This window comes from Rattus norvegicus, chromosome 19, assembly GCF_021556685.1.
Source record: "Rattus norvegicus strain SHRSP/BbbUtx chromosome 19, alternate assembly SHRSP_T2T, whole genome shotgun sequence".
Classification (NCBI taxonomy): domain Eukaryota; kingdom Metazoa; phylum Chordata; class Mammalia; order Rodentia; family Muridae; genus Rattus; species Rattus norvegicus.
In genome coordinates this window covers 18,260,813-18,274,269 of record NC_141552.1, presented here as the reverse complement: position 1 = coordinate 18,274,269, position 13,457 = coordinate 18,260,813, and the positions used below count along the sequence as shown (strand labels likewise).

Genomic DNA, 13,457 nt, shown 5'->3' with positions numbered 1-13,457 from the left:
CTGCTTCCAAAGCCAAATTTTCCTCAAGGCTTGATTATAAAACCTTAGTAATTCTTATGCATCTAAATGAATGGTTCCTTCCATATCTTGCCCCAAAATGTCTCATCCTAACTCAAATTGTCTTCATTCACCAATGTTAGCCATTAAACCTTCCTGAGATTTCACACCAGTTTGAATATGCAGTCAAAAGTTCTCTTGTCTCATTATGTACGGGTGCTTTATATCACATCAAGAAATAGTCTGCATGGTAGGTTACAACATGGGCGTGTGTTAGGGGAACACTCATGAAGTCATGTGCTTAGCAATTGACAATTGCCAGAAAATTCCTTAGTTGAAAGAGTTGAAGTCTTTACGGTGCTAGGAACAGTGTGGAGACCAGTTGGCAGAGGAAAGTGCAATATTGGACCCACCAATGAAGGGAACCTCATGCTGCTTGTGGGGTTCTCATCTCTGCGCCAATGTCGCCAAAGGAGCACTGCTGACAGGCCTTCTATCAGAAGCTGAGCTTCTATCAGAAAAATAAAATAGTCAAGAGATATAGGGGGTGCAGATAAAGGTGTAGGACGAGGCTATACATATCACTACGTGGATAGAGCAAGGACCCAGCACTTGTGCTCTGGGTCATGGGCTTCCCCACAAACACAAAAGCATCTGTCACAGTAAAAAATGGATACTGTATTGAGTGCACACACTAACACTGATTGATCAGATCCATACCCCAGATTTTGGGGGCAGATCCATGGCCCCAAATATCTTCCTCTCAACTTATACAGCAAAAAATAAGAAAGAAAGAAAAAGTCAAAACAAAAAGCTCAAGCTTCTCATATGAGGATTGCAGGAAGTGTGATCTGGTGGTCAGTTCTGATTAGGCCATTTTAGATAGAACAGTGCACAGTGATGCTTAATGTGATGGGTCCTATATAAAGCTTTCTGCAATATTGGAATTTTAACAAGCCTCATCCAGAACATACAGAACAGGAAAGGATGTGATCACCATGTCCTTGCTCTCTATCAGGTTATTTTTCTGTGTCCGTGATTGTCAGCCATAGACAGCAACAATCTGAAATAGCTGGTAGACATGGGAAAACGTGGCTAAAACTATAGTTGTGGGTTACACACCTCAACTGTCAAAGGCTAATGCTGTCCTCACAGTCCCTGGAGGCCCCTCTTGTAAGACTGTCCACTGGAAAGTAGAAGCAGGTTTATCTGAGCTCAAAGTGAACCTGGCCAGGTAGGAAGAGGGCAACATGGGATACTTGAGACCCTGTCTAAACCAGCACAGAAACCCACACTTCCTTCAAAGCATCATCTATGAATTCTTGATTATCTACCATTCTCTCCCTACCAGTCTTTCAGACTGGAATTGTAGAAAAGAACTGGAAATGATCTTCCTATTCTGAAGACCTTGATCTCTCTTTCCTTAGGTGCACATTAAGAACTCATGCAAATGGGTATGACCATCTGAACATCTTAGTATCATCTACTCAGTATATCCAGCATAATACTGTGCCTATGGCAATCTCAAGCTTCCTTGAGTTTTGCTGACCCAGCAAGAAGTATGAAGTACTGAGGTCAAACCCCAGTGATCCTTTCAAGGGTTTAGAAGAAAGCCATCAGAGAAACTCCACTTCTTTGTCCTTAGATTAAATCAAGCTGATACAATGTGAACCTGGTGGGCTATTTAACCATGCATCTTTCTGCCAACCCCACCTTTCTGAATTCAGTCCATGTGAACCTGCATGCGGAGAATGCATAGAGTGTACATAGACCACAGTGAGGCCTAAAGAGGACAACAAGCCTGGAATCCAGTGTCACTGCAAGGAGTTTGGTCTTCGCTTAAGAGACCTCCTCAGTGGGTCTCAGTTCTCCCTCTACTCTATAGAGACCCAGAGATGTAAGCAGCCAGGTGTTCCCTATGCCTGCTGACACACGCAATAAATGCAGTAAATTTTAATTTCTGTTCAATTGTTCAGTAACTTACATACACTTGCATATTGCTGTGGAAGTGATGGGGTTTCGTGATCAGCATTGCATTTAACAATGCATAACCAATCATCCCTCCTAGAATGATTCTGTATATAGAGAAAGAAAATTTATTAGAATGGCTTATAGGCTGTGGTACAGCTAATTCAACAAGGAATGGAAGGTCTAAAACGCAGTAGTTACCCCTGTTGAAGCCAATCCCCCTAGCATAGCTGTAGCCATTTTGTTCCATGCCGGCTAGATACTTCATATTCTTGCTGTAATATGTCACATATCATTGTTGTCTGAAAATAATTTAACACAGCAGGGTCAGGAATGATCACATAACTTGTGTATGTTTTTTTTTTATCGGTTATTTTGTTTATTTGGATTTCAAATGTTAACCCCTTTCCAGTTTCCCCTACAATAACCCTGCATTCCACCCCCTTCCCCAGCCTCCTCGAGGGTGCTCCCCCACCCACCCATTCCCGAAATACTGGAAGGAAATACTTTATGTTGTCAGGTTTCTTAATCTTAAATTTCATAATTATAAGCTTCATGTAGGACCAAAAAATTAAAGGTCAATATGAGGGCTGCAGAGATGGCTCCATGGTTAAGAGCACTGACTGCTCTTCCAGAGGTCCTGAGTTCAAATCCCAGCAACCACGTGGTGGCTCCCAACCATCTGTAATGAGACCTGATGCCCTCTTCTGGTGTGTCTGCAGACAGCTACAGTGTACTTATATATAAATAAATAAATCTTTAAACAGATAAAAAGTCAGTATGAACCTTTGTTGTCTAAAATGGCTTGAGTCAGGGCTGACAAACAGACAGCCCTTCCAGCACCTGCCTATGAGCTCACAGTTTTAGGCTTTATAAACTGACATAGAAAAATGTCCAGGGTCCTAGCCTGACAAATTCTCAGCTACGTCTCTGATGATCAGTCTTAGGGTGGGCATTCAAAAAACCATCCCTCTCTAAGTGAGGTCAGAGTTTGTGTGGTTTATGGGGCAACTCCTGGACCCCAACGGTTTTGTCCATAAGGCTGGATATTTCAGCTGCTCTTCAGTACATGCAGGAATCCTGAAGAAGTAGGCAAATTAATAAAGCAAACTTCCTTCTTCCATGTCCTTGATATGAGCTGCCAGCAGAAGGTGTGGTCTAAACAACAACCAACGGATTGGGTAAAGATCTTTATCAATCCTACAACAGATAGAGGGCTTATATCCAAAATATACACCGAACTCAAGAAGTTAGACCGCAGGGAGACAAATAACCCTATTTAAAAAATGGGGCTCAGAGCTAAACAAAGAATTCACAGCTGAGGAATGCCGAATGGCTGAGAAACACCAAAAGAAATGCTCAACATCTTTAGTCACAAGGGAAATGCAAATCAAAACAACCCTTAGATTTCACCTCACACCAGTCAGAATGGCTAAGATCAAAAACTCAGGTGACAGCAAATGCTGGAGAGGATGTAGAGAAAGAGGAACACTCCTCCATTGTTGGTGGAATTGCAGACTGGTACAACCATTCTGGAAATCAGTCTGGAGATTCCTCAGAAAATTGGACATTGAACTACCTGAGGATCCAGCTATACCTCTCTTGGGCCTATACCCAAAAGATGCCCCAACATATAACAAAGACACATGCTCCACTATGTTCATAGCAGCCTTATTTATAATAGCCAGAAGCTGGAAAGAACCCAGATGCCCTTAAAGAGAGGAATGGATACAGAAAATGTGGTACGTCTACACAATGTATATTAATCAGCTATCAAAAACAATGACTTTATGAAATTCATAGGCAAATGGATGGAACTAGAAAATATCATCCTGTGTGAGGTAACCCAATCACAGGAAAACACACATGGTATGCACTCATTGATAAGTGGATATTAGCCCAAATGCTCGAATTACCCTAGATGCACAGAACACATGAAAATCAAGAAGGATGACCAAAATGCAGATGCTTCACTCCTTCTTTAAAAGGGGAACAAGAATACCCTTGGCAGGGAATAGGGAGGCAAAGTTTAGAACAGAGGCAGAAGGAACATCCATTCAGAGTCTGCCCCACATGTGGCCCATACCTATACAGATATTAGGTAAGATGGATGAAGCAAAGAAGTGCAAGCCGACAGGAACTGGATGTAGATCTCTCCTGAGAGACACAGCCAGAATACAGCAAATACGTAGCCGAATGCCATCATTAAACCACTGAACTGAGAACTGGGCCCCCGTTGATGTAATCAGAGAAAGGACTGGAAGAGCTTGAAGGGGGTTGAGACCCCATATGAACAAGAATTCCAACCAACCAGAGCTTCCAGGGACTAAGCCACTACCCAAAGACTATACATGGACTGACGGTGGACTCCAACTGCATACGTAGCAATGAATAGCCTAGTAAGAACACCAGCGGAAAGGGAAACCCTTGGTCCTGCCAAGACTGAACCCCCAGTGATCATGATTGTTGGGGGGAGGGCGCTTATCGGGGAAGGATGAGGAGGGGATCACCCAAATAGAAGGGGAGGGGAAAGGGTTGAGGGATTTTGGCCTGGAAATCGGGAAGGGGAATAACAATCGAAATGTAAATAAGAAATACTCAAGTTAATAAAGATGAAAAAAAAAAATAAAAAGAAAAAAGAAGGTGTGGTCCAGATTAGAGGTGGGCCTTTCCATCTCAAAAGATCTGAATTAAAGATTTATCTTCTGATCTCCAAGATTTGGATTACAAGTAGGTCTTCTTGCTTCAGAAAATTTAATTAAGAAAAAAAAATCCAATGGTGCTAATGCCTTTAGCCTCAGCATCCAGGAGGTAGAGGCAGGTGGATCTCTGAGTTCAAGGCCAGCCTGGTCTACAATATGAATTCTAGGACAGCCAGAGCTACACAGGGAAACCCTGTCTCAAAAAAACCAAAGAAGAGGAGGAGGACCAAGAGGAGGGGGTTGAAGAGAGGAAAACAGAAAGAAGGAAGGAGAGAGAGAGAGGGGGGAGAGAGAGAGAGAGAGAGAGAGAGAGAGAGAGAGAGAGAGAGAGAGATCCCCCTCACAGGGCGTCAAGCCATTTGGCATTAGTTAATTCCAGGTACACTCAAGTTGACAACCAAGAACAGCAATCCCATTACGTGGTTGTGATCTCACCCTGGTAGGCTCCTGAGTAGGAGGCTGAAGCAGGAGAATTGCCATAAGTCTGATGCCAGCATGAACTACACACGTGTTCCAAGCCAAGCCAACCTCAGCTACAGTTTGAGATTCTGTCTGAAAAATATGAAAGAGAAAGAAAACATAAATTCCTAGAGCAGTGTTTCTCAACCTTCCTATGGCCTCAACCCTTTAGAACAGTTCCTCAAGCTGTGGTGACCCCCAACTACAAATTATTTTGTCGCTACTTCACAACTGTAAATTTGCTACTGTAATGAATCTTTATTGTAGTGTAAACTATTTGATAGGAGACCCTGTGTGGGTCACGACCCCCAGGCTGAGGGCCTTTGCCCTAGAGGCGGTCTTGGCCCAGATTATATAGTTCATATTATGATGGGCTCTCTCAGCGTTTGAAGGTCAAGTATATTCACTTGTACCATCAAAACTTAAAAATTCAGCTGAGCTGGTGGCTGGTATGGTGTGACATCCCCCAGAATACCTTTGCCATTTTGTTCCATGCCTGCCAGCCATTTCATATTGTTGCTGTAACACGCCTGCTGTCACTGATGAGGAGAAGGGACTTGGCTCAAGGACATGCTGACCACACACCTTGTTTTGTTCTGAATGTTCTGTATGCGGTTTGCTAATCTAGAGAAATTCTACACCTGAAGGATTGGTTCTCTGAAGTGGACACAGGTGAAAGGCTAAGGCAGATGTGTGAAGGAACGTTTCACTGAGGCAGACGCAGGTAAAAGGATGTTCTGCTAAAGCACACATGTGAAAGGACACGTGATGAAGGGTTCTGCACTAAGAACACACATGCATTGGTCTGCCTTGCATTCTGTAGTTGAGCTGCATTTGTTGGGACTTCATAGAACCACAGCAAAAACCCTTCTGGTGGGCTGTGTAGTTTCTCACTGTTTCCTTGGACTCGTGCTGATGGACAGAGTGATGTCAGCTGAGACAGACACATGTGCTGACACAGGACACACGCTGAGGCCAGGCCCACGGAGGACACGGGATATTGAGAGGGAGTTTGGATGGAGTTATGCTTGCGTAGCTTGTTGGTCTGGGGTCTCTGCTGATCTCTGCTCGCCTGAGAGCTGCTCTTACTGACTGTGTAGCATCTTGGCTGCTCTTTGTTCCCCTTGGACAGCCCTCAGGACCAGGCGCTCCTCTCCGTTAACCATGGCTGCTGTCCTCTTCCTCTCTCCTCTCCATCACACATGTTCTTCCTTTATTCTCTGGCAGCTTCTTCCTCCTTCTTCCCTCCTCATGATCCTCTCTAGCAAAGCCCTCAAAGCTCCCCTCCCCCATCTCTCTGCTGTGCAGCTGTTGGCTGTTGGCTTCTTTATAATCACAGTTAACTGGGAGCAGGGTCAGTTTTTCAGGGTTAACCAGTGTTGAGTTCAACAAATTAGCATTAAAATACAAGCAGCATTAGGCCAATACACTACAGGGGTTTTTGTTTGTTTGTTTGGTTGGTTTGGTTTAATTTTCATTTACCTTTTTACTTGAAATTTTATTTTTCGCTATTTTTTATTAATCGGTTATTTTATTTATTTACGTTTCAACTGTTGTCCTGCTTTCCACACTCCCCTCATCAAACCTTACATCCCATTTCTGCTCAGCTTTGCCTATGTGACAGTGCTCCTGCACCCACACATATCCATCCCCACCTCACACCTCTAGGATCTGCATTTGGTGGGGCAATAGGCCTCACCTTGAACCATAGAGCATCCTTGCATACACTTTGGCTGGCAGTTTGGCCCCTGGGAGCTTTGGGATTAGGGAAAGAAGATCTGGTCAGATATTAAATCCAACGATTGCTGCTTTCTCTTCTTTTTCTGGTTATAGGTGAAATTATGTTTGTGTGCTTATCTTTTTATAAATTATTGAGAGAAGATTAATGTCTTGGTTTTTCTTGGTTATAGTTTAGTTCATTGTCTTGGAGTTTTCCTCCTATTAGCCTCTGTTGTGCTTTCTTACAGAAAAGAATTGTTTAAATTTGGTTTTCTCATGAAATATCCTGGTTCTTCCTTTTATGGTGATGGAGGATTATGCTGGATATAGGGGCCTGTGTCTGCATTACATCTGCCCAAGATTTTCTGACTTTTAGAATCTCTGTTGAGAAGTCTGGTGTAATTCAGATACGTCTGAATTTATTTGTTACTAGATATTTATACCTTACCCCTTTTAATGTTCTTTCTTGATCTGTGCTTTTAGCGTTTTAATTATTACGTGAATGGAGGAATTTTTCTGGTACAATTAGTTTGATGTTCTGTAGGCTTGTTGTACCTTTATGGCCTTTTCTTTCTTTACCTTATGGAAGTTTGCTGCTATGATTTGTTGAAGATGTTTACTGGATCTATGAACTAGAAATCTTAATTCTCTTCTCTATCTATTATCCTTAGGTTTCAACATTTAATTGTGTCCTGAAATTCTTGGATGTTTTGGATTCAATAAACCATACATGTTTATCTGAGATGGGTGTTTTGTGCTTTGTGGGATGACCTCCTTGACCCCAGGCTGCATGAAGAATCTCAGCTGACAGTGGGGACATAAATTATAAGTATGTGTAGCAAGACCCAGGCCTCTTCCGGGTTCTTAGATATTAAAAGAGAACCTCAAATACAGTAGTAATGTGATAGTGTGGTGTGAATCTAGTTACTATTCTCTATTTTGATATAGATGACTCTTTTTGTGTCATGGTCAGCTTATAATGACTAGAAGACCTAAGCTTGAGAATAACCAAAGACTACATTGCTTCTCTAGCAACTGAGCTTTTAAAAGCCCTGGTGTGACAGCAACTGTTGGTGGACATTCTGGATTATTCCTTCTGTACTTTAACTCTCTGTGTCACTTCCACCATCACTAAGTTAGTTCAATTCCATAAATTGGAAATCCAAAACCTGGAAGAAATACTCTTTTTTTTTAAAGATTTATTTATTCATTTATTATATACAAGTACACCGTGACTGTCTTCAGACACACCAGAAGAGGGCATCAGATCTCATTACAGATGGTTGTGAGCCACCATGTGGTTGCTGGGATTTGAACTCAGGACCTCTGGAAGAGCTGTCAGTGCTCTTAACCACTAAGCCATCTCTTTAGCCCAAGAAATACTTTCTGAATATGATCTGAGATTGGCCATGGAAAAAGGGTAGCTTGAACTGTCCCACCTAGGTTCTGGGCCTGCACAGGCCTGCTCTCCAAAAGAAACCTGTGTTCACAGCTGTTGGCTGGCTAAGAAAGATTTCACGAGACGTGATACACAGCCCTCGGACTTCTGCTCCAGTCATCTGCACAATTTTTCCCGGACGATATCCTCATACCTCCAGCAGGCGGGTGATGAAACTGTCCACTCTCAGCTCCCCTTCAGCCATCTTGTGGCCACCAGACTCTCCTCCCTGCAGCAGGAACAAGGGCTTCTCCATGGTGGCTGCAGCAGCAGTGGTGGTTTGGCATTCTCACCTAGGAGGCCCTATGCCTTTCTACCCCAGTTCCAACTCACCTCAGGCCCGGGCCTTCCCCCCATCCACTTCCCACGGAGCAGGGAGAGCAGCACCCACTAGAAATAAAAGGGAAGCCCTTGGTCTTGCCAAGAGTGAACCCCCAGTGAAAGGGATTGTTGGGGGGAGGACGGTAATGGGAGGAGGATGGGGAGGGAACACCAATAGAGAAGGGGAGCGGGGGTTAGGGGGATGTTTGCCTGGAAACCCAGAAAGGTAATAACAATTGAAATGTAAATAAGAAATACCCATTTAATAAAGATGGAGAAAAAAAGAGAAAAGTGTCACACATTTAAAACAGAAGAATATGGACCCTAATTTTAAAGCACAGCTCTGTCAATTAACTAAACCTTTAAAAAACTCAGAAAATCAGGCCAAACAATATTTTCTCGGTTTATGTATCTGTAATGTCGCATAAATAATAATGTCCGTTTCTTGCTATTGTGGAGGGAATTAAATAGTTAATATGTAATCATGGAAATTTTGAAGTACCATCCATTTTTCTGTTCTTTAAATCAATCTTCCTCATTTCATTGATCAAGTATGTATGTTTTCTTTTCATAATTACATGTATAATAAAACCAGCATAAAAACCTTCAGAATTGTATAAGCTTTCACTTTTAACAAATTAAATTAGTTGTTCTTTGTATTTCTGCTGAACATTTAAATGTTCTTTATATGTCCCAATGCGAGTTTATTAGGTACCTATAAACTTTAAACTCTTTGCCTGAGAGCATGAGTACAATTTAATTATATAGTAACTACACTCAGGCTGTCTTTGTATTAGAACCAATTATATCAGACTCTAAGAAAAATTACTATTGCGTAAAAGTTTGTGTGTGATGAGTGTGAGTGTCTGTGTGTGTGTGAGTGTGTGTGTGTGAGTGTGTGTGTGTGTGTGTGTCTGTGTGTGTGTGTGTGTGTGTGTGCAGCACATGACCAAACAACTTTCAGGAGCCATTTCTCTCCTTCTGTCATGTGGGTCCCAGGATGTAACCCAGATGTTTGACTTTGGCAATAAATAATATTACCAACTAAATAAATAAATAAACAAACAAAAAACAAGCCACCAATCCACTTTAAAAGTAAAGGCCAGAAGTTCACAGAATAGTAGCATTGGCCTTACCATATCCTTTCTTTGGGGATGGGAAAATTAATGTTCTGAAATCCATGACTTTCAGGAATTGTGATATTCATGGAAATTCAATTCCTTTGCAGATGCTCCAGTTGTTATGGCCAATTGCTAGAAAGGTCAGCTTAAGCTTGCAGGACCCCAACCATCCCTCCCCCCCGCCTCCACAGATGCTCAAAAGACACTGCCCAGAACTTACTCCACATTCCCCAGAACCACTTTCTATGTCCATCATTTCTTTGAGATGAAAGGTCAGACTCCTTCACCCTAGTCTCTCCACAATCGACATCCCCCCTCCCAAAACACTTCTAAGACTGGAAAATATGTCTTAGGATGTATCTGCCAGACTCGGACTGAGACAATCTAGGGCACTGGTTGTCACTACAACATTGGTGACATAGCAGAGGACGCCAAGAACTCTCTAGGAGACAATAGAATGTCCAAGAAGGGACAGCTGATGTCGTGGGGAGCAGACTTTGCCTCCCTGCTAATGTTCTCCCTGTACTGAGCATAAGCTGAGGTGGCCTTTCCAGGAGACTTTCCCGGGGCAGAGCCACTGAGCACCTCCTGCTTCCGAAGCCAAATTTTCCTCAAGGGTTGATTATAAAAACCTTAGTAATTCCTATGCATCTAAATGAATGTTTCCTTCCAAATCCTGCCCAAAAAATGTCTCATCCTAACTCAAATTATCCTTCTTCACCAATATTAGCCATTAAAAATTCCTGAGAAATAATACGAGTTTGAATATGCAGTCAAAATGTTCTCCTGTCTTATTATGTACAGGTGCTTGAAATCACATCAAGAAATAGCCTGCATGGAAGATTGCAACATGGGTGTGTGTTAGGGGAACACCCATGAAGCCTTGTGCTTAGCATTCAATGGTTGCCACAAAATTCCTTAGGAGGAAGACTTGCAATCATTATGGTCCTAGAAACAGTGTGGAGGCCAGTTGGCAGAGGAAAGTGAAACATTAGAGCCACCAGTGAAGGCTCCTGTTGGGCTCTACCTTGGTGTTTCCCTCCCCCCTCGCTGAGCCTTTCAGCCTGCTATAGCAAGAAATTGTTTACACCTTTGACAGCTGCTTTTAGCCCCTGATTTGGGGCTGGGATTTTCCATGGCACCCTTCCTCCCCACTGAGCTTTCTTGCTTCTTGTTTTTAAGAAGCTGTTTATGCCCCTGATTGGGCTGGAACTTTCACCTCACAGACTTGTCCTAATTTCCTGGTTGGGGATTTTCACCTGCCTTGTTGTTTTTCCACGGCTTTTGCCTCTGGTATATAAGGAGATCTCAGTAAAGCCTTGGTGGCACTCGCTAAAAAGGGGTGACCCGTGTACGTGTTTTCTTTCAACCCCACAAACCTACACCCGATATTCACACACTGTCGGCGCAGGCACTGACAATAGGTATCACAATAGAAACTAGTAACTAGATTTAACCAAACTATCACATTAATGCCGTATTTCGTGGTATTTTTTTTTTTTTTTGCTCTCCTAGAACCTGGAAGAGGCTTGGGGTTTTCTAATCCTACTCATAATTTATTATCCTTCCCAACACTATGGGCTTTGTTCTGTTAATGCTAACAGCGGCATCCAATACCTAGGATATTTTCTACTGACATGTGTGACGTGAGACAAAACAGTCCCTGTCATCCCTCACCTGAATAAACTTCCTTAGAGGACAGTGTAGTTGGAGGGTCCTTCTTTCCTCTCCAAGATCGAGAAACATTTCCAGTCTCCAGACAAGTGTGTCAGCCATTGTCCAGTGACTGTCTTGAGATGTCCACAATGTCAGCTGAGTGTCGTCATCCAGCCTGCCCTGTAATTGTTGTAGATGATTAATAGGGTTCCAGCCCTAGGATTTAATTCAGTGCTACAGTACTTGCCAAACATGCTCAAAGCCCTAGCTGCCACCCTAGTCCTGTGTGCTCTAGAGAAAGAAAATAAAGAACCACATTGTCTATCAAGTTTCTCCTCCAATAGAAGGAGAATCTGCGAATCTGCATCTGGTCTTTTAAGTAACTCTAAGCCCCAGCTTCCCCACAGCTCCCTCCATCGATTCCATTATTGGTGCATTTTCAGTAACGCTCACTTTATTTTTGGTGTGCAAAGAATATGCACCATGTCATTAAAGTGTGTGTGTATGTTTGTGTGTGTGTTCATCCATGAACTCACTATAAATTATTATCAGATGACCCAGAAGACCGTGGAGAAACCTGTCGATGTGCATGCAGAATTATGTTACTACTGTTCCATGGCACCTTGCAGGGAACACTGAATTAGTTGGCTGCTTTAATAGAGCCTAAAACCAGGCTATGCATGGTTTTCGGTGAGATTGTGATGTGCAACACCACAACAGAGATCAGCAGAAGCTTCATTTATTCCATGCTGCTGTTACCAAGAGGAGGCAAAGCCTCATCCCATAGACAGTCTGGTAGGATCTGATGAAGGGCAATAAACTCAGGGTTGAAATCAAGCCTTTAGAAACAAAGAGAAAAATACAAAGTCAAGGAAAGCAAGAGCTGTCTTTTTCTTTTCTTCCTCTTTTTTTTTTGAGAAGATCCACAAGAGAGACAACCCCTTCCTCAAACTAACAATGCACAAGAGAGACAATACATGACTTAAAAATCAGAAATGAAATGAGGGCCATAACAATAGACACCGAGCAAATTCCAAAATCATTAGTTCTTACTCCCGAGGACTTTACGCCAGAAAACTGGAATATATAACCAATATATATTCCAGATAACAATTACCAAATTTAAATCCAGATCTGGGAAGGTATCTGAAAAATACCCCTAAGAAAATAGATACACTCATTAAAGGTTGCATACATTATATATTATATTGCTTTCTTTTTGCATGATTAAACCCCTTCAAGGACATTTAGCTATGTTATAGAAAGTGTTACTTTTAAAACAAAAGGACAAAGAGTGAAATTGAGGAGTCACTGAGAGACACTTCCCAGACAGGATCAAGGAAAGACGGCTGAGAGATGCAAGCAGGGGCTGCAATGCTGCCCTTGAGAAGGAAATGTTTTTCTCACTTTACCTTACTCTATGCTGTACTGTGTCCGTTTTTTGTGGAAGCGGCTCTCATGCTCTCTGGGTTATGACAAGTATATTGTGATACTAGGAAGAGGGGTGATTTGCTATACAGATATTTTAAGGAGAAGCCTTTGCTTAGTCTCACTTCTTTGCCTAGTCTTGCCTCAGTCGTTCCTGGTATCATGGGAATAACGATCTTATTATATCTTGCCAAAAGGGAAAGTGAGGTAATGCATATTCATGCCTATATAAGGGTTAATAAGCTTGCAGCTGCATGCAGTTGCATCTGCCTTTGCTCTGCATCCCCTGTGTCCTGGTTATTTGTGACCGTACCTGGGCCCCCAACACACTAGATGTTGACACGCATCACCCTTCTCAGTGTCAGGTTTATTTTCTTTCTTTTTTGGAATCTATGATGTGGAGGCGTATTACAGCAACAATATGAAATAGCAGGCGGGCATGTATGAAAATTGCTGTGTTTAAGCTAGGTGTGGGGACAAGTCCTCAAAGGGAGCTGTTAAGATGGGAAACAAATAATGCATTTGTTGCTGGAATTGAGTTGCCTCAGCTGTGTTGCTCTGCCTGCTCAGTGTCCATTCAACATCACTCTGTTTCTACAGAGGAACTCAAGGTTTGCCCCAGCTGCCTGTGAGCTGTGATATGGGCAG

The 13,457-nt window shown here is 42.6% G+C and overlaps 2 protein-coding genes across 9 annotated transcripts in view; one reads left to right on the top strand and one right to left on the bottom strand.

Moving 5' to 3' along the window:
* The window catches only part of LOC147998954 (disks large homolog 5-like), a 124,855-nt gene that overhangs the window by 22,770 nt on the left and 88,628 nt on the right, over window positions 1-13,457 (top strand). The gene's annotated exons all lie outside the window — the stretch shown is intronic.
* LOC147998959 (disks large homolog 5-like) overlaps window positions 1-13,457 on the bottom strand; it is a 37,389-nt gene that overhangs the window by 4,908 nt on the left and 19,024 nt on the right. Inside the window, exons 2-5 of one of the 7 annotated variants that reach the window (XM_087595687.1) lie at window positions 11,403-11,561; window positions 5,103-5,219; window positions 2,167-2,267; window positions 1,982-2,072 (exon numbers count right to left, since the gene is read on the bottom strand). The exons of 2 other annotated variants lie outside the window; for them this stretch is intronic. In XM_087595687.1, the coding sequence (XP_087451813.1) occupies window positions 1,982-2,072; window positions 2,167-2,205 (130 nt within the window). In that variant the 5' untranslated portion in view covers window positions 2,206-2,267; window positions 5,103-5,219; window positions 11,403-11,561. Of the gene's footprint in view, window positions 1-410; window positions 2,268-5,102; window positions 5,220-8,437; window positions 8,775-11,402; window positions 11,562-13,457 lie in introns of those variants that run through there. 4 more of the 7 variants (XM_087595686.1, XM_087595691.1, XM_087595692.1 and 1 more) reach the window with 4 other exon arrangements.